At 40.5% G+C, this 20,854-nt stretch overlaps 1 protein-coding gene across 1 annotated transcript in view; it reads right to left on the reverse strand.

Annotated features, from left to right (window-relative positions):
• LOC126204462 (merlin) overlaps positions 1-20,854 on the reverse strand; it is a 156,944-nt gene that overhangs the window by 90,316 nt on the left and 45,774 nt on the right. Inside the window, exons 5-6 of the mRNA XM_049938849.1 lie at positions 16,309-16,518; positions 9,073-9,179 (exon numbers count right to left, since the gene is read on the reverse strand). Of these exons, the coding sequence (XP_049794806.1) occupies positions 9,073-9,179; positions 16,309-16,518 (317 nt within the window). The remainder of the gene's footprint in view (positions 1-9,072; positions 9,180-16,308; positions 16,519-20,854) is intronic.

Raw genomic sequence — 20,854 nt, forward strand, 5'->3', positions numbered from 1 at the left:
CCAAGTGGTGGGAGAACACACACATAAAAGGTTATATAATTAAGCAAGCTTCCGGAGCTGGAGGCTCCTTCTTCGGGCAGAATGGTTGAAGGGGAAGGAAGAGGGGTGAAGGAAAAGGACTGGAGAGGTCTAGGAAAGGGGCAGATCTCAGGAAAATCACTCAGAACCATGGGTCAGGGCAGACTTACCGGACGAGATGAGAAGGAAAGAATGATTGTTAGGGACTGCACCAGACAAGATTTGAAAATCTGAGAGCTTGAAGGTGGAAGACAGGGCAATATGCAAGACAAAGATTACTGTTTAAACAACATACATGACTTAATAAGAGTGAAAAGCTAAGTGCACTGTACATAACAGAGGCGAGATGGGGGTGGTGAAAAATAGACATGTAACACAATGTAAGATGTAGAAAACTAAAACAGAATGAAGAAAGGAGCAGTCACTGAGAAGGAATGGTGAGATAGAAGAAATTAATGTAAAATAAGGCCAGGTGGGTGGCGAGAACCAAGGATATGTTGTAGTGCTAGTTCCCAACTGTGGATTCTGAGAAACTGGTGTCTGAGGAAAGAAACCAGATGGTGCAGGCACTGAGGTCACGACTGACATGTTGTAGAGCATTCTCTGCAACAGGATATTGTGTGTCGCCAATATACACCCTCTTCCTATTCCCATTCATCCTAACTGATAATTGATGGTAGTTATGCCGATATAAAAGTCTGAGCAGTGTTTACTAACAACTGGTATATGACATGTCATTTCACAGGTGGCCCTCTCTTTGATGGTATATGTTCTGCCAGTTACAGGGCTGGTACAGGTGATGGTAGGAGGATGCACAGGGCAAGTCTTGCAGCAGGTACGGTCACAGGGGCAGGGGCCATTGGATAGGGAGATGGGTGCAGAAGGAGCATAGGATCCTTACAATCCTTCCAAGAATTCCTCACACCCAGCATTGCTTCACAATCCTTCCTCAGGTCCCTACAACATGACCCTAACCTGTTCTCTGCAGAACTTCAATCCCTACATTCCCTAAAAGCCGATGACTCCATCATTATCCTGCCAGCCTACCACTATGGTACTTGACCAACAGAAGTATGTTAGTAACGGACTACGTGAGCTGTCCGACACCTCTAAATAATACAGCGTCTGCCATCGAGATCTCATCCCCGTGATTCAAACTGACCTGCAGTTCCTTCTTGAAATCTCAGGCCCCTCACAAAGACTAACATCTCAATCCATAGAACTTTTTACCCCACCCAAACCACACACTCCTATCTTTTACCTTCTTCCTAAGATCCACAAACCCAATCGTCCTGCCATCCTTTAGTGGCTGCTTCAAAGCACCCCCTGAACATATATCTGCCTTAGTTGATGAGCACCTGCAGCCCATAGTGCACAGACTTACTTCCTATATCAAAGATACTAACCATTTCCTAGATCATCTGAAATCTGTGCCCGCCCCATTCCCACCAGTGCTTGTCACCACTGCTGCAACCTCCCTCTATACCAACATCATCCACGTACATGGTCATCTGCTGCTGAACAGTTCCTCAGTCAGCGCCCACCTGATCCGAAACCTATGACATCCTTCTTATTCACCTTAATCAAATTTATACTTACCAACAACTACTTCACATTTGAGGGGCAGACATACAAACAGGTCAGGCGTACGGCCATGGGAACCAGGATGGCTCCTTCCTATGCTAACTTTTTCATGGGTCACTTGGAGGGGGCTTTCCTCGGATCCATATGTCTTCAGCCCCTGGTCTGGTTAAGATACACTGATGACATCTTCGGTGAGTGAGACTGATCCGTTAAAATACCTAGAATCTCTGAATACCTTCTCCCAATAAATTTCACAAGGTCCTATTTCAAATCCTGTGCCACTTTCCTTGATGCTGATCTCATCCTCACCAAATGCAAGCTACACACTTTAAACCTAGTAACAAATAACAGTACTTACATTTGGACAGTTGCCATCCTTTCCATTTCAAACTTTCCCTCCCACAGATCCTTGGCATTTGAAGCAAATGTATTTGTTTGTGTGCTGGTGTAAGCTGGCGCCAGCACACCATGTGCCAAAGAGACTGCGAGAAGATCAACAGAGGCCAAAAACTGACTCGCAGGCAATACACTACAAACACCCTCTCGGCTGCCAGTATTTAGATCGCTGCTGCAGACTGGATGGCAAGTCTGCTGCAGTCTGTCGCACCCAAGCAAATCTTAGAGCAACAGGATTCAGGTGTCATAGCGGCCGATAAGTTTGACCAGGCCCCAATTTGTCAGGTCATTTCACCTCCTTGCTCGCGACCGCCCGAGCAGCCACAACAACGAGCGCGTACATAATTGCGCGGACAGACATGTAGACAGGTAAACAGACCTGTGAATTTAGTGAAGTCTTGCCCTAGATGTTTTGCTCACCATGAGATACAGGATTGCCCATCACGTAATGCAACATGTTACACGTGTTGAAAACAAGGCTCCGTCCAAACAGTTTTTCAGCAACACAAAAATGCCGATTTTGTCCGCTCCCATAAAAAACAGGCTCATGCACATGCACTGAACATTGTGTTTTCTAAACAAACAACAGGTTCTTACAAAAGTATGATTAAGGTTGTGCCGCCTCCTCTGCCTAGTGCTGTGCAACAACGTTCTAACAAACTATTTGTCTTCTTATGAACTGCTGGCCATCGTGTGAACTTTCAGTTAGACACACGTGCGTCAGTAACTTTGCTAAATTGTGCCACAAATGATCAGTTAGGCTAACCATGCCTTTCTAAATCTAACAAGCACCTCACTGCTTACAACGGATAGGAAATTCCAGTGCTTGGACAGGGTTGTTTGCCTGCCACTTACAAATATCACACTAGAACAGTGAATTTTACTGTGTTGAAATCCAGAGACAGTGAGTACATTTTGAGTTTAGATGCCTTTGATTTGTTTGGCCTTAGCATCCAAGACAACATACTTTCCATATCGGCTTTTGATCCAAAAGACAGTGTCACTAGCTTGCTTAAAGAATTCCCTGAACCATTTTCAGAAGGAATGGGAAAAGCAAATAACTTTGTAGCGCAAGTTACATTGAAAGACAATGCACAGCCTAAGTTTTTACGGTCCCGCTCTGTTCCAATTGCTTTAAGAGACAAAGTAGCCACAGAATTGAAAGAACTGTAAGGTAATGGTTTGATTCCTCCCATTCAAACTAGTCAATGGGCAAGTCTTCTCGTTTTGTTGCCTAAGCCTTCTGGTCACATTTGCATTTATGTTGACTTCAAGTCTACAGACAGTAGTTGACACTTATCTTTTACCTTGCCCACAAGAACTTATGAACAGGTTTGGTGCAGGATGTTACTTTTCTAAGATAGATTTGTGTAATGTCACTTTTAAATTCCACGGGATTAAGAGTCACAGAAAGTGTTTATTGCCAATACACACTTAGGAATGTTCAAGTATTTGTGTTTGCCTTTTGGCAGTGCTTCCGCTTCCACCATTTTTCAAAGTTACTTGGAATAGCTGACTGCTAAAGTGCCATTTTGTTCAAACTACCTTTATGATATTGTCATCTCAGGTCGTACACCAGAGGAACACATTGCCAATTTGCGTACTCTTTTTCGAGTCCTGTCACAAGCAGGACTCAAGTATTGTCTTGAAAAGTGTGACTTTTTTCAAACTGAACTACAGTATTTAGGTCATGTGATAAACAGTCATGGTGTGCACCCCCTCCAATCTCATTTGCTTGCAATCCGTGACCTGCTTGTTCCTTGCAATGTGTCTGAACTGCAGTCAGTACTAGGCAACATGACATACTACATTTGGTTCATACCGAATGCCGCTTAGATCGCGGCTCCGTTGCATCGCTTGGGTCACAAAAATGTGCTTTTTGTGTGGACTAAAGACTGTCAAGATGCATTTCAGAAACACAAAAATCCTTTGCTTGTGACAGTTGTTTAGTACAGAATCTGCACTGTGCTTTCGCACAGAATTCATGCACAAGACAGGCTTATTGCTTTTGCCTCAAAATTGCTCACTCAAACTCAATGCAATTATTCTCAAATTGAAAAAGAATCTCTTATTACTGTGTATAGTGTCACATAATTCCATCACTATTTGTATGGTCACAAGTTCTATTTAGTGACAGATCACAAGGCATCACAGTCCTTGTTTCATCCGATAAAGCCAGTTCCTGCATACACTGCTCAAAAATTGCAACATTGGGCTTTGTTGCTTTCACAGTATTGGTATAAAATTGTGTACAGACCTGTGGCAAAGCAAGGCACTGCAGACGCCCTATGTCGCCTTCTGATTGCTCCAGACTCTGATTTTGATGCATCTGTCACATCTTGTTGCCAAATTGATGCGCAGGGTTCTGAATTGCTGGAATCTTTTCCCTTGCACTATAGGATGCAGACCCAGATCTCAAGATTTTGCTGCAATACATTCACACGTCTTGGCCTCGTTCATTGAACGGCATCCAGAACTCAGCTGTGCGCTGATACTTTGCTCGTCGGCATAAACTTTCGGTACAACAAGGTGTGATTCTAGTTCAAAATGGCAGTGGACAATCGCGTGTGCTTATTCCCAAATGGATGTGTTGCAATTGCTCCATCAAGGACATCAGGGGATTATTCGCACTAAACAGTTAGCGCGACGACATTGTACGTCAAGTACAATGGATGCCCACATTGAACAGATGACAACACAGTGTCATGCATGCGCAGAAAACCAATCTGCTGTGTCACAGATGTTCCAGCTTGGACCAAGACTCAATCGCCAAGTCAACGAGTGAACATTGACTTTGCAGGACCATTTTGGAACACTATTTGGCTCATAGTGGTAGACTCTTTTAGCAAGTTTCCATTTGCGGTGTCTATAAATTCTACCATGTCACATAGCAGCATTCAAGTGTTGTCCTCCATATTTTCCATCAAAGGTTTGCCCGAGGTACTTGTGTTGGACAACAGACTGCAGTCCACGACACGTAATTTTGAAGAGTTTTGTGAATGCAATGGCATTCATCATCTAACAAGTGCACCGTTTCCCCGCAGTCCAACGATAAAGCAGAATGTTTCGCACGCATTTTCAAGCAACAGATCACCAAGCTTTGCACCACCCACACAAGGGAACAGGCACTGTAACTCTTTCTCGCCTCCTATTGCTCCCACTCACGAGACAGGCCATCACCGGCAGAACTTCTGCAAGGCCGATGCCATCGGACACTACTACACTTTTTACACCCACTGCAGCATTTGGCACCGCCAATGGTCCACAAGTATCACTTTGTGCCAAGCTGTCTCATTCTTGTTGGGTTTATGGAAACTGTGGGCACTGGGAAAGAGGCATGATCCAGGAAAGCATTGGCTCTTCCGTGTATTTAATTGCAGGTCCCAATGGTTTGAAGTGCCGCCACCAGAACCAAATTCGAGCATTTCATTTGCCCTGTGATTCGGCTGATTTTCTCCCACCAGATTCACAGCTTCACAGGACCGCATGGCCTTCGCAGCCACCTGCTGGTGCCACCAGGGCACCCCAGGAGGAGCGGATCGATGATGCACCATTGCCCTTACTATCCCTGCTCGCCAAACTCACGGACCTGGACCCGCCATCGCCACTGCCATTGCCATCACCGTCGCTTTCATCAACCCAGCACACGCCCTCAGGCCTGGACGTGTGCCCTGGCAGCAGTTTTCCAGAGGATGTTCCTGTTGCCTCACAAGCCAGATGGCAGGGTACAGTTAGGAGTATGCCATCCTCCACACCTATGGCTCCTGGCTCATCTCTACGTCCAGTGACTACATGACAACGGTGCAGCATCTTTGTGTGTGTGTGTGTGGGGGGGGGGGGGGGGAGGAGGAGGAGGAGGAGGAGGAGGAGGAGGAGGAATGTGCTAGCATAAGCTGGCACCAGCACCCCATGCGGCACAAAGAGGTTGTGAGAAGATCGACAGAAACCAAAAATAGACTTGCAGGCAACGTGCCACCAATGCCCTCTTGGCCGCCAGTATTTAGATCGCTGCCACGGACCAGAGGGCCAGTCTGTCGCAACCAGCGAGTCATTGAGTCTGCCGCTAGCTCAGAATCAGGCAGCCCATAGTGATCAAAATCGTGTAAATATTGTACTTTGTACTTCACCATCAGTGCGGCTAAAGTGGACTAGAACAGAAGAGCTTGTACCACAACGCCAATGTAATTTTCTATTTTTATGAATAAAGAATCCAGTTAATATATGTGTGCAGTTTGTGTTATAGAAACGAGGATACCAGCCACCAATCAACATCATCTCCTTGCTTCCCTTGGTACAATCCTGCAAGAGACAACGAGATGACACAACAGTTTGGACGCAGACTCTTTAAAGCAATACACCACCATTTTCACCTCAGCCTTCACTGTACGTAATTACCCCACCAGCCTAGTTCAAAATCAGATTTCCCAGGCCATCGCGTCCAATCCTGGAACTGCTGATCCTTCCAAAAAACAACTTCGGAGCACACTGCTGGTCATTCAGTATTATCCTGGTCTGGAATGTACTAATCAGATACTTCGAAAAGGCCACGACTTCCTAAAGCCCTAAAACAAGATTCATTCTGTGTGAGATTTTGCCCACCATTCCTAGAATAGCTTTTTGTCGCCCTCCCAATCTCCACAATATTCTTGTCAGACCCTACGTTCCTTCTGCACCCATCACCCCACACTATGGCCCCTACCCCTGTGACTATCCCCACTGCAAGACTTGCCCTATGCACCACCCTACCACCACATATATCAGACCTGTAACTGGCGAAATATACAAATGCTATCAAAGGGAGAGCCACCTGTGAAATGACAGCTCGTATACCTGTTGTTATGTAAACATTATTCAGCCTTTTACATTGGTATGACTACTGCCAAATTAACAGTTAGGATGAATGGGCATAGCAGAGGGTGTATACTTGCAACACAAAATAACCTGTTTCAGAGCGTGCTCTACAACATGACAATCGTGACCTTGGTGCCTATTTCACTGCATACGCCATCTGGATTCTTCCCCCAGACATCAGTTTCTCACAATTAGCAGTTGGGAACTAGTGCTGCAACATATACTCTATTCTCGCCATCCACCTGGCCTTAATTTATGTTAATTTTTTCCATCTCAGCATCTCTTCACAGCAACTACTATCTTCACTCTGTTTTAGCTTTCTACATCTTCAATTTTCTTACCTGTCTATTTTTCAATGCCCCCTCCCACCTCTCTTACGTACTAATATGCACTTAGCTTTTCACTCTTATTAACTCGTGCAAGATGTTTAAGCAGTAATCTCTGTCTTGCATATTCTTATGAGACAGTTAAGGTGAACAGAGACATGAGCAGTTCCATGGCTGGTTTTCTTGACTGAAGGTGGTTTCTTTCTAGGATAACCATGTCTTGAGGGACAGGGAGTTGCGGGTTACCTCGCATGTGTTCAAACTCACAGACAAGAGCTGTTTTTCTTGAAGGCTGGGGGTGGAATACGGCTCAATCATATTCTGCAGTAAAGTAGACCAGTCTGAATGCTGAAGTGTGCAAAGTTTCAGCAGTGAAGCCCCAGGCTGCTCCCCACAGCTTATGTATGGCATTGTGCCTACATCATATCTTCACTGTGGTGTTTTTCAGATGCTTCTTGTAGGACAGTGTCTGATCCAGCGTAACTCCTATGTATTTTGGATGCTGATTGTGGTGAAGCAGTCTATCACCAAAATAGACCTGAAACTGTCCATTTGTTGCTCTGTTGCACAAATGAAAGCATGCCATCTCTGCCTTGGTGCAGTCTGCTTTCAGTCTCCACATCAGTTGTTAAGATGACTCCCATTTCTCCAATATTTCAATGTACCGCTGCCAGCACTCAGTCATTAGCATATCAAATTAAGTTATCTAGTTTCAAGCATATCAGCAGATTAAACAGCAGTTGGATGAGGACAGATACAGAGGTAGTACATCATTTAGTGTCTTTGAAGAGCTTATCCTATTGCCCAGCATGACCCAAAATGACCTGCTGCCAAGAATGTTATTAATAAGTTGGACTGCTTTTCTGCATGGGATGACTTGAATGAGTTTGCACATATCATCATGTCTCCACACTGTATAATAGGCTACTGACAGATCTATAAATGCAGTTGAAGCTTTAAAATTCTTTTGAAAGCCTGTGTCTATTTAGGTTGTGAATGACAATCTGGTCTGTACAGGTTCTTTCTGGACAAAAATTGGCTTGTTCACTTGAAATTTTTTCAAGTACTATAGCTGAGATTCTTTGTAGATGACTCTTTCAAAAAGCTTGTATATTGAGCTAAGAAGAGTTGTCAAACAATAGCTTTTTGGTTCACTACTTGGCTTTACTGGCTTAAGGACAGCGATGATGTTGGGCTTTTTTATTTCATATGGGATTCTCATACTCATCATGATATTGGCAAAGAACTCCACTAGCCATTTTTTGGTACAATTATCACAGTTTAGGAGGGATTCGGGATGAATTCAGACAGGCCCTGGTGTCTTTCCCACTTTAACATCTTCGAGTGCCAATAGACACACAAAAAAGATATAACACTATCCTAGTATTTCAAACTATTAGTTCATTCCTTGTAGATAGCAGGAGAAAGTTAAAAAGGAAGGACAGGTCACTCAGACCCCAGGACGAGAGGGAGCCACCTGCTGTTAGTACCAGGGAATACAATGATGAATAGTTGTCTCCCGTCATCTTACTTCTGTCTTTGTAAGTCACAGTCTTGAAAATCAGTGGCTATGGTTTGATAACTGAAAAACTAGCCACTTGTGAGAAATAAACAAACACAATGACCATCAATGTTCAGTTGCATCCCTTCATCACTGTTGGGGATTTCACAGCTGGAAGTAAAAAAATTGGCAAAGAAGTGTTCTGCTTCCTCCTCCTACACAGAAGGCGCCATAAAAATGGTACTGAAGTCTCCATATAGTATTACACCAATATTTTCCTATAAAAGGGGGTTAGGTTACCTAAAGAATAATCTGAATTAAAATTAGGGTACCTAAATATCTATTACTAAAAATTTACTTTCTGAAAACTCATATATTATCGCAAAAAATACTTACCTCAGCTTTTCTTCCTTAGCTTGGGCCTTCATTTGTTGTACTTCCATAGTATCGGGCTTCCTACGTCTCATAAATAGATCATGGTTCCCAATACACAGATCTAAAATCTATCAAAAGAAATATGTCAACATCTCATACATACCTCACAAATGTAAAATACAATTAATGGAATTTCCCTATGGAAAGGTATTAAATCTGATCAAAACACCATATACTACCTAAAAAGATAGATTTGTTTCCTTCTCCTCTGGGTTATTATTCTAACTTTACACAGAACTGCTTGCAAATATATCTCTAAGACAATTAAATAACATTGGATGAATACAATCTCTTTCATTTGTTTATCATTTATATGCAAAAATGATAAGCAAAGGTAGAGATGATAACTATCTTGAGAACAGTTTATGACATGTAAAATATGAATGATGCTATCCAGAAGTGAAATGACCATTGCACTTTAAGACAGTGAAATTTGACCTTTGAGTGAGTGAGACCAGAGTTGTGTAACAACTTTCCCATTTTTTTATTTGATGTGTCACATTAACTGGAGTGTCCATTACAGTGGGAAATGAGGATGATATGCAATTTATAATCAATCAGAAATCTAGCCTTGAATTTCACGTAAAGGTACATGAAAAGGACAAGAAACATTTAAAATAATGAAAAGAAGTATATGATATAGAATTCCCAAATTCAGGTGCAGAGAGCATTTTAAATATGTTAAACATGGCATGACACATGAGATTACAAAAGGACATTAATAAAACAATGGAAACTCCAGGCAGGAATATCAGCAATGTAGGAAAAGACAGATTGCAACTTACCATAAAGAAGACACGTTAAGTTGCAAACAGGCACAATTAAAAAGTGCCTTTTAATTGTGCCTGTATACAACTTAATGTGTTGTCTCCTAAATCTACATCTATACTCTGCAAATCATTGTGAGGTGCATGGCAGAAGGTATGTCCCACTGTACAAGTTATTAGGGTTCTCCCTGTTCCATTCACGTATGGAGTGTGGGAAGAATATTGTTTGAATGCATCTAGGCATGCAACAGTTATTATAATCTTATCCTCATGATTCCTATGTGAGTAACACATAGGGGGTTGTAGTATATTGATAGAGTAATCATTTAAAGCCAGTTCTTGAAACTTTGTTAATAGACTTTCTTGTGATGGTTTATGTCGGTCTTCAAGAGTCTTCCGCTTCAGTTCCTTCAGCATATTTATGATGTCTCCCACAGATTAAATAAACCTGTGACCATTCGTGCTGCCCTATTCTGCATTCATTCAATATCCCCTGTTAGTCCTATCTGGTACGGGTCCTCCACAATTGAGCAATATTCTAGAACTGGTTGTGCGGTTGATTGGTGAGTAATCTCTTTTGTAGACTGGTTGCATTTCCCCAGTATTCTAACAATCTGTCTTCTCCTACATTGTTAAAAGAACATTAACAGACATTTATGAATGAAGTTTCATTACGAAGGATCATCTGCTACTGTCAGAAGACATAGCAATTAGACAAAGTATAAGCTAAACAGATGTATGCAATGAAATCACTCTGATGCAGTGGCCAATGTACTCTGCCACCTCGTCTAAACTATGGATAAAAAATTAAATTCTGTTGAGCACTATCAATAATTTTTCACTCTTTGGGAGGGAAGTATGTAGGGCAATAAGAATCAGCACATTAATAGGATCTAGGAAAATATTAATATTTCATCAAACAAGAACATATCACGTGGAAACTTGCAGCTCAGCTTACTACAGAAACTTTTGATATTTTGGTTCATCATAAACAATTATTTCTGTTTTTTATCTGTGGAGTAATATTTACAATATTAGCTGACATGTTCTAAGGCATCAAGGGAGCACCAATTTAGTACTGGAGGGCAGCATGAAGGGTAAAAATCATAGAGGGAGACCAAGAGATGAATACACTAAGCAGATTCAGAAGGATGTAGGCTGCAGCAGGTACTGGGAGGTGATGAGGCTTGCACAGGATAGAGTAGCATGGAGAGCTGCATCAAACCAGTCTCAGAACTGAAGACCATAACAACAACGAGCTTGAATGAATAGAAAGAACAAGTAGTTAGAAGGGAGTATTAGGTAATGACTGGGTGAAACAGGGGAAAGGAATAGAATAGATGGTGAGTGAATAACTTCAAGAGATGAAATAGTGAAGGCAGCAGAGGATCAAACAGACAAAAACACAAAGCGCAATAGAAATGTTTGGATAACAAACAATATACTGAATTCAACCACAGAAAAGAGATAATACAAAAAATGCAACAAATGAAGCAGGCAAAAGGGAATACAGATGTATAAAAATTGAGACCGACATTAAGTGCAAAATGGCAAAGCAATAATGGTTAGAGGAGACATGCAAAGCTGTAGAACAATGAGTGACTATGGGAAAGATAAATGTTGCCTATAGGAAAACTAAAGAAACGTTTAGAGAAAAGAGAAGCGGCTGCATGAATATACAGGACTGCTGGGTTTAAGGATATTGGGAAGCACACAGAGAACATGTGCTGTCCAAACCATCAAATCCCCTAACAATCTAACCATAACACTCCCCTTTCTGGAAGCCACCTCTCATTTCACAATGGCCTTCAAATATTTACATTCTGCCATGTTCTATCCCTCACTAACCTGATGCTACAGAAACAAATCACCATGATGCAGGCATCCCTGAACCTCCTCTGCTCCCTGATAATGTGTATCACCAACTACCAACACCGTATCTCCCAAATTGAAAACCTTGCCCTCCAACAACTGGTAGATCATCTGCAACATCTCAAAACTGTGTCCTAACATCCCACAAATCCCAAAACCTAAACAAAACTAAAACACAGTTCTCAATCTATTCACCAGAACAATCAATCCTACAGAAGTATCATCTCTATTCAGAGGTCTCACCTTCAGCCCCTCACAAAGTTTGACCACGATGGACTCATCCGAGGCCTAATCTTCTTCTCCCAATTGATATAACTGAAACACTTTTTTTGCTACCAATACCTTCAACCTAAGACACATTAATTGTAATGCTGAACCTTGCCTCTCCTATTTTGTACTACCATCCAAATGTGACCTCCTCACTCTTCCACCTAACCTATGCCTGGTAATTCCTTACCTGCAACTTATCACAATCCTTCCCAAGTCTCTCTCTAAGAACACAATCCTCGCAACAAAAGGAAAAACAGCTGTTCAAAACCACAAAGCAGGCCTTGATTTAATCATCCTCACCAGGGGCAAAGATTCCATCACTATCGTAATGAATCATAGCAATTAACTGACAGGAGGCATCTGCCATCTGCCTGTCTCCTCCACCTACAAGCTCTGTCATATTGATCCCACCCCAGAAGTCCAGCATAACCTATAATTCCATTTTAAATCTTTAGTCCCATTCCAGAATCTCTTATTCGAATCCTTCTCCATCATGAATATGTACGTACGTACGTAAGAGAGTGTGAGTGTGTGCTCTTTTTTTTTTTTTTGGGGGGGGGGGGGGGGGTTATCAGGGTAATAATCCACCCATCAACCTCACACCCACATTCTACACTCTTCTCAAAATCTATAAACCCAATTATTCTGGGTGCACCAGTGAACTGTTTCCAATGCTTTTGTCAAGTGACACCACCTACCAACTGAATGTAGCCTAGACTTCCCATATTAAAAATGCGAACCACTTCCTCCAATGGCTCTAAACCATACTCATCCTATTGCCACCCGAATTCCTACTTGTTATTACTGATGCGACCTCCCTACATACCAACATTCCCCTTTCCCCCTCCCAATGTCTTCAGACTCCAAACCACAACCTCATTCCTTAGATATCTAACTACATCTTCACACATAACTACTTCTCTTTCGAAGGGAAATCTACAAGCAAACCTGGTGTGGCCACAGGCACTCACATGGCATTTTCCTATGCAAATCCGTTTTCAGACTATCTACAGAAAATCTACATGTTTATCTCATTTGCTTCACTGGTCCTCCTCAGCCCAATGTGCCATCTTCCTAAACAATGACCTCTACCTCTCTGATGGTTCTATCAATACTTTTGTCATTAATGAGCCAACAGACCATCAAAGGTACCTGCATTTTGACAGCTCACATTCCTTCCACACCAAAAAAATCACTGCGGATTTGTCTCACTGTTCGTGGATAGCACATGTGCAGTGACTGGAGTTTCCTTACCCAGTACACTGGAAGTCTCACTAAGGCCTTCACAAACAGGCACTATCTGCCACACGTAGTCCACAGATAGATTTCTCACAATATATCCTCAAACACTCCTTATCCTTCTGTTACCCCCAAGAGCCAGCAGTAAAAGAGCACCCCCCGTATCACCCAACATCATTCTAGACTGGAACAACTGAGCCATATCCTTAGCAATGGAGACTGCTTCGATTACCTATCATCATACCCGGAACACCTTACCCACAACCCTTCCCACCCTTCCTAAAGGGGTGTTCTGCCACCCACCCATCCTACAAAGTATATCACACACATCCAATGGGCTTTGACAAATGAGCTCACGGGCATTGTGGTTGAAAATTTCCCTGTTTGCTTCCAAAACCTCCAGAAACATTGGCAACTGCTTATTGATAGCCAAGAGGACTCTTCGATAGGAGCTAGCATCACACTAGGTAAGTGCAATTTTCTATTTTTAAAAAAACAAAAAAAGCCTGTCCTGGAACTTTTCTAACAAAGGGGTTACATTCCCTGATTTATATATAACTGAAATACATGGTTTTTAATCTGCTTATGTTCCTCCAAGTACTAACTGAGTATTCCATAAGTGTTATTGCTATATTCATCACTTAAAGCTGGTTCTTGAAACATTGTAAATAGGGTTGGGTTGGGTTGTTTGGGGGAAGAGACCAAACAGCGAGGTCATCGGTCTCATTCGATTAGGGAAGGACCGGGAAGGAAGTCGGCCGTGACCTTTCAAATGAACCATCCCGGCATTTGCCTGGAGCGATTTAGGGAAATCACGGAAAACCTGAACCAGGATGGCCAGACGCGGGATTGAACCGTCGTCCTTCCGAATGCGAGTCCAGTGTGCTAATCACTTTGTAAATAGGGTTTCTCAAATACTTTGCATCTTTCTTCAAGTGTATGCCAGTTCAGTTTTGTCAGTATCCCTGCAATGCTCTCCCAAGGGTCAAACAAATGTGTGATCATTGGTGCTGCCTTTCTTTGTACCCACCCAATATCCCTGTTGGTCCTGTTTGGTATATGTTTTTCAAACTTCAGCAATATTCTAGGACGGGTCACACAAGTAATTTTCTTAGCAGGCTGACTGCATTTCCCTCGACCTTTATCTGCACATGAAATTTTTGAGAATGTATGTTTGGAACATAGTGTTGAATGAAAGTGAATCATGGACTATGCATAAACAAGAAAAGAAGATAATTGAAGCATTTGAGATGCGGCGCTATTATGTGGACAGGAAAGGTAAGAAATGGGGTGATGCTCTCCCAAATCAGTGAGGAGAGGAACATATGGAAAACATTACCAAGAAGAAAGGACAGGATGACAGGACATGTGTTAAAGACATCAAGCAATAACTTCCATAGTATTCAAGGGAGCTGTGAAGACAGAATGGAATATATTGTGAAGATAGAGCAATGGAGCATATTCAACAAATAATTGAGAACAAAATTAAACAGTGGAATGTCCAGGGTGGAGGTCACTGGGTCCAAGTGCTATTTTAGGGTGAAGAGGTTGGCACAGGATACGGAATCACAGGGGGGGGGGGGGGGGGGCTGCATCAAATCAGTCAAAAGATTGATGACCAAAAAAATAAATTTTCTAGCAATGAAACGAAATCTGCTACCTGCTTTACCTGGGACTTCAGCTATGTGACTGTTCAATTCCATATCCGTACGAACAGTACATCCAGGTATCTGTATGAGCTGATCAATTTCAACTGTGACTCATTGATATTGTAGTCACAGGATACTAAATTTTTTATGAGGTGATCATTTCAAGCACGTTGTCAATCTCTGCAACACTTAAAAATCTTATCAATGTCCAACTGAACATTTATGCAGCTTTTCTCAGTCAGTACTTCATTAATGATAATCACAACTGCAAAAAGTCCTGTGGTTGCTATTCATGTTGTCCACAAGCTCATTAATCTACAACAACAACAGTGATGGCCCTAAAACATTTGCCTGGGGCACACCTGAAGTTAGAAGGTAGTGTAGTACAGCCTTCTTACTAAGAAATCCTAAATGCAGTTCCAAATTTCACTTGATACCCCAAGTGACTGGACTTTCGATAATAAGCACAGGAGTGGTACTGACTCAAATGCCTTTTGGTAGACAAAAAATGCTTTGTCCACCCAACTGCCATAAGAAGCTGGATGCACAGAATCATTACAGCAACAGAAACAGATACAAGGTTGATCAGAATAGATATAAACTACAGTCCTCTCGATCAAGAGACAAGTTTCCTTACTATATTAAAACTGTACAAAGTATTTGGACAGTGTAAATACCTGAGAGGAAGAAGATGAAGTATTTTAGATATGGTGTTACAAGAGGCTGCTGAATATACAGTGGACTGACAAGAAAAGAAAACAGGGTGCTCTGCAGAATCTGCAAGGAAAGAAATATGTGGAAAATACTAAACAGAAGAAGGGTAAGGATGATAGGACATGTGTCAAGACAACAAGAAATAACTGCATAGATACCATAGGGAGCCACAGAAGACAAAAATTCTACAGTAAGACAGAGACAGGAATATACACAACAAATAATTGAGGACAATGAATGTAAGTTTTACTTTATGATGAAGAGAGTGACATAGTACAGAAATCTGAGGCAGGCTGCAGTTAGAACGTTGGTGAAAGAAAAGGTAAAACTATTCAATAGTGAAAATGGCAGACATCTCCTTTTCCTCAATGCCCAGCAACAGCTTTACATGAATTCTGGGTGGAACAAATTAACAGACATGAACAGTGGAATACCAATATTTCAAAATATCCCTGTACTACCATTATCTGTATGGAAGCACATTCTAGCAGTGTACCACTGCTTAGAGAGTTAAAAAGATGCTTGTAATTCTCTGCACTATCAGTCTTCCATAAAAATGGAGCACAACAGTTCAGTCTATTGATTATTCTAGTTTAAAATTTTCCAGTCAGATGATTTTTTAATCACTAATTTATCTCAGATTTAAATTTGAGTTCTATATTTAAAATTGGCGGATGTGAACTTACCAATTTGTTCATTCGTACTTTCTGTGAGAAAAACACAAAGTTTGGTGAGGATTTTTCTACTGGTTTTATAATAAACTTCTTATCATCAAAGCTTATGTGCCTAATCTCAGACCACGTAAAAGTTGTTTTTGGTGTAAGCTTGTTCTCTTTTTCATATATGTTTAACCCTAATGCTGTCACTCCTAACCAAAGTTCTGTATCCTTTTTATTCTGAAAAAATAAAAGTAAAATGTATTAGTAAACTTAATTTTAAATAAAAAGACATGTTACAATAATTATTTTCAAAATCACTGCTCAATATTTTCTGTACTTAAAAGTAAAGTCAGAGTTAAAAAACAGTTAAAGCACAGGAAACTACTAAAAATTAGAAGCTTATTTTTGGATTTTTAATTAAAAAAGACACTGCCATTCTACATCCATTTCAACTTGCTTACTGTATTCATCACTCGGTCTCATTCTGCAATTCCCTCCCCCCAACACATACTTCCTACCATTAGCAAACTAATCATTCCTTGATGCATCAGGATGTGTCCAATCAACTAATCCCATCTCTTATTCAAGTTGTAACATCAATTTCTTTTTTATCCAGTCTGATTCAGTACCACCTCCTCTGTTATTCTATGTAACCGTCTAATCCTCAGAATTCTTCTGCAGCACTACATTTCAAAATCTTCTATCCTTTTCCACTTCAAACTGCTTATCATCCATGTTTCACATCCATACAAGGCTACACTCCAGGTAAATACCTTCACAAAAGACTTCCCAACATTTACATTTATATTAGATGTTAACAAATTCCTCTTTTACAGGAATGCTTTTCTTGCTACTGTCAGTATACATTTTATATCCTCTCTGCTTCTGCCATCATCAGTTATTTTGCTGCTCAAATCACAAAACTCATCTACACTTTTAGGATCCCATTTCCTAATTTAATTCCATCAGCAGCATCTAATTTAATCTGACTACATTTCATTACCCTTGTTTTACTCTAGTGATGTTCATCTTATAATCTGTTATCACGATGCTAACCACTTCATTCTGTTGCTCTCCCAAAGCCTTTGCTAACCCCTACAGAATCACTATGTCATAAGCAAACATCAAAGTTTTTATTTCTTCTTCCTGAACCTCTTATCACAATGCTGTCCACTTCATTCCATTGCTCTTCTAAGGCCTTTGCTGTCTGTGGCAGAATTACTATACATTAGCAAACATCAAATTTTTTATTTCTTCTTCCTGAATTTAAATTTCCTCTCAAAATTTTTCTTTGGTTTTCTTTAATGCTTGCTGAATGAACAGGATGGATAACACTGGGGATGGATTACTACTCTGTGTCACTGCAATCTCAACTACTGCTTCTCTTTCATGTCACTTGACTCTCTTAACTGCAGTCTGAATTCTCTATGAGCCGTATAAAACCTTTTGCTCCCTGTATTTTATCTCCTCTACTATTGGAATGTCAAAAGAGTGAATACCAATCTGCTTTGTCAAAAGCTTTCTCTAAGTCTAAAAATGCTATAAAAATAGTTTTTCTTTCTTTAATGTATCTTCTAAGATAATTCATAGAGTCTCTCTCTCTCTCTCTCTCTCTCTCTCTCTCTCTCTCTCTCTCTATCTATCCCCCCCCACGATCGTCAGAGCCCGCCAACTCTCACTTATTTATTATTCTGATTCTAATCAACATGAAAAGCTATTACAAAATTACAACTAATAATAATAAATAATCAAAAACATCATTGCACTTTATTATAATTATACAGACAAGCTCCTATTCAACACAAATACACCTCAAACTAGGAAAAGCTTTAAAGTGCAGCTGTACTGTACCATTTTAAGAACACCACAAACAAAATGTTAACAACTTTTAATTGTTAAATGTAATGTGAAAAATCTTCTAGATTTGTTTAGAAAATTAGGTCATTACGTTTGCCTTCTTTTTGCTGCTCTGAAAAAAAAATTTTTTTTCTCTTATCAACTGCTTTCTATATTTCTTCTACATCTTTATTTTTTTTCACTTTTTTTACCCTGAATTTCATAGCACTCTACAAAACTGTTTGAGCCACACTAATTCCCACCCTGTCCTTTTTATTCATTGCTTCTTTTAAGCACTTGTTTGCATCATCCACTTGTCTGTCAACAGTCAATCTTTCCTCCTTTTCTTCTTCTTTCATTTTCTTCAGCACCCATACACCATGTACAATATTTACTACTACTTTTTCAAATTTATTCTTCATACTTGCTTGTAACAATCTCTCTTCATGATCTTGTTTCTTCAGTTTTTATTCAGCCACTCTCTTCTCATCTTCACTGTAATACCTGTATCTAATATGAGCTGAGCTGTGCAGGCCAACTCAAGATGTTCCGGAATGATAGGCACAAAGTGAGCCTTCCCCCAAACACATTCATTACACCATCTCTCATAGTCAAATGAGCACCCAATGTTCTTTCACACATATTTATGGCATCTTAACAGTAGAGTATTTCTTTTCTCAAAAGGTATTATTTCTTCTCAAAACACCGACTCTAGTAAATGTCACTACCAGACTTTTTTCCTTCTTCTGTCAACAATTTCCACTCATCAACTAGTGCAGGTTTGCTGTACTCAGTAGGAAGAACTGCAGACAATTTCAAAACGTTTTTATATGTTCCACCTTTCACCCTCTTTACAGGATACAAACACTGAAGACACCAAAACACAAGTTTATCCAAAAAAACTTTTCCAAAATATGTATGCAAGAGGACACTAGTGCTTTTTAGCTTGCATGGAAATACAGCATATTTGTTGTGCACTTAACTTCTTGAGACATTCACTTCCTCAAGTACTGTGTACTATGTTTCTTAATGGCAAATAATACTTATCACAGAATGCTTCCACACTCAGTGGAGCAGCACAAGCACAAAATTGGTTCACGAGTCTTCTGACAAGGTTTGTAAGTTCATTACGGATTAGACATATTAAAGGACCTCTCTTTTGAAGGAAAACAGCGAATCTTTAACATGTATGAACACTTGCACAAACAAATATAATTTCTGCTTTGGAAATTTATCTTTTAATAGTTTAACACTATTTTTGTATTTCAAATAACTCATCAGCAAGCTTTTGTCCTAGGGTGGTTGTTGTTGTTGTGGTCTTCAGTCCTGAGACTGGTTTGATGCAGCTCTCCATGCTACCCTATCCTGTGCAAGTTTCTTCATCTCCCAGTACCTATTGCAACCTACATCCTTCTGAATCTGCTTAGTGTATTCATCTCTTGGTCTCCCTCTACGATTTTTATCCTCCACGCTGCCCTCCAATGCTAAATTTATGATCCCTTGATGCCTCAGAATATGTCCTACCAACCGGTCCTTTCTTCTCGTCAAGTTATGCCACAAACTCCTCTTCTCCCCAATTCTATTCAATACCTCCTCATTAGTTATGTGATCTACCCATCTAATCTTCAGCATTCTTCTGTAGCACCACATTTCGAAAACTTCTATTCTCTTCATGTCCAAACTATTTATTGTCCATGTTTCACTTCCATACATGGCTACACTCCATACAAATACTTTCAGAAACGACTTCCTGAAACTTCCTAGGGTATGAACTGAAGAAAGTATTTTTCAACAGCTGACCACTGTTCTAAAAGTCTCTCTCAAGCAGGTTCTAATGTCGGCCACCCAGAGGAAACGTGCTTTGATAATCAACAACTCAGAAGTATCACAATGGATTGTATTTTTTCAAAATCTTCCCAACAAGATGTTTGGTTCCATCAATAAAATTAAAGAGAACAAGATTATGTCCAAAGCATTTTCACCCAAGTCTTGTCTTCCTTTATTGACTGCATTATGGAAATGTGTATGTTTCATGTGCCAACATCAATCACCTGTTTTCTTCCTAACAGGATCAGAGACTCATTCACAATAAAATTCGCAGTTTTTTTTATCACCACGTCCATCACAATCTGTCATCAATAGCTCTGAATGAGAAAGTTAGGCACTATCCAAGGCTCCATTTAACTTGGTTTTACCAATGAAGAAAGTCTATAGATGTCATAATCATTTGTTTACAATCAGACAAGCATTTAACTATAGTTGAAACTTTCTCTTTGAAGCTGTATCCACAGTTTTGTCACAACATAAGGGAGAAACATGCTCCTCCAATATCATCCACTATCTGCTTTTTAAAATATGGAGCTAGAGCGTCACACACTAAATATCTTACCTTTGTCCTCGAAAGGGTGAACTTTGAACTCAGGGACTCTCCCCAAAAACATTGCCTCAAAGGTGTCTCTGAAACCTCAGAAGATGGGTGAAAAGCAAAGTTCGCTCCAATAATTTATAAACACCAGATTAACTATACCGTTGAACCAATTTATCTAGCAAAATAAAGCTGAATTGATGGTGTAGCTCTGGAAGATGAAATTACACCATCAATGCTACATCCAGAATGGGCTGAAGAAAAACAAAGTTGTGAAGTACTCAGTTTCTCTGTGCTTCTGTGTAGAAGCATGCCCCCTTATAGCACTGAAGGTCCAAGACACTGAAAATTCCTGACTTACCTTGAAATTTG

The sequence above is a fragment of the Schistocerca nitens genome, chromosome 9 (assembly GCF_023898315.1).
Source record: "Schistocerca nitens isolate TAMUIC-IGC-003100 chromosome 9, iqSchNite1.1, whole genome shotgun sequence".
In the NCBI taxonomy this organism is placed as follows: Eukaryota; Metazoa; Arthropoda; class Insecta; order Orthoptera; family Acrididae; genus Schistocerca; species Schistocerca nitens.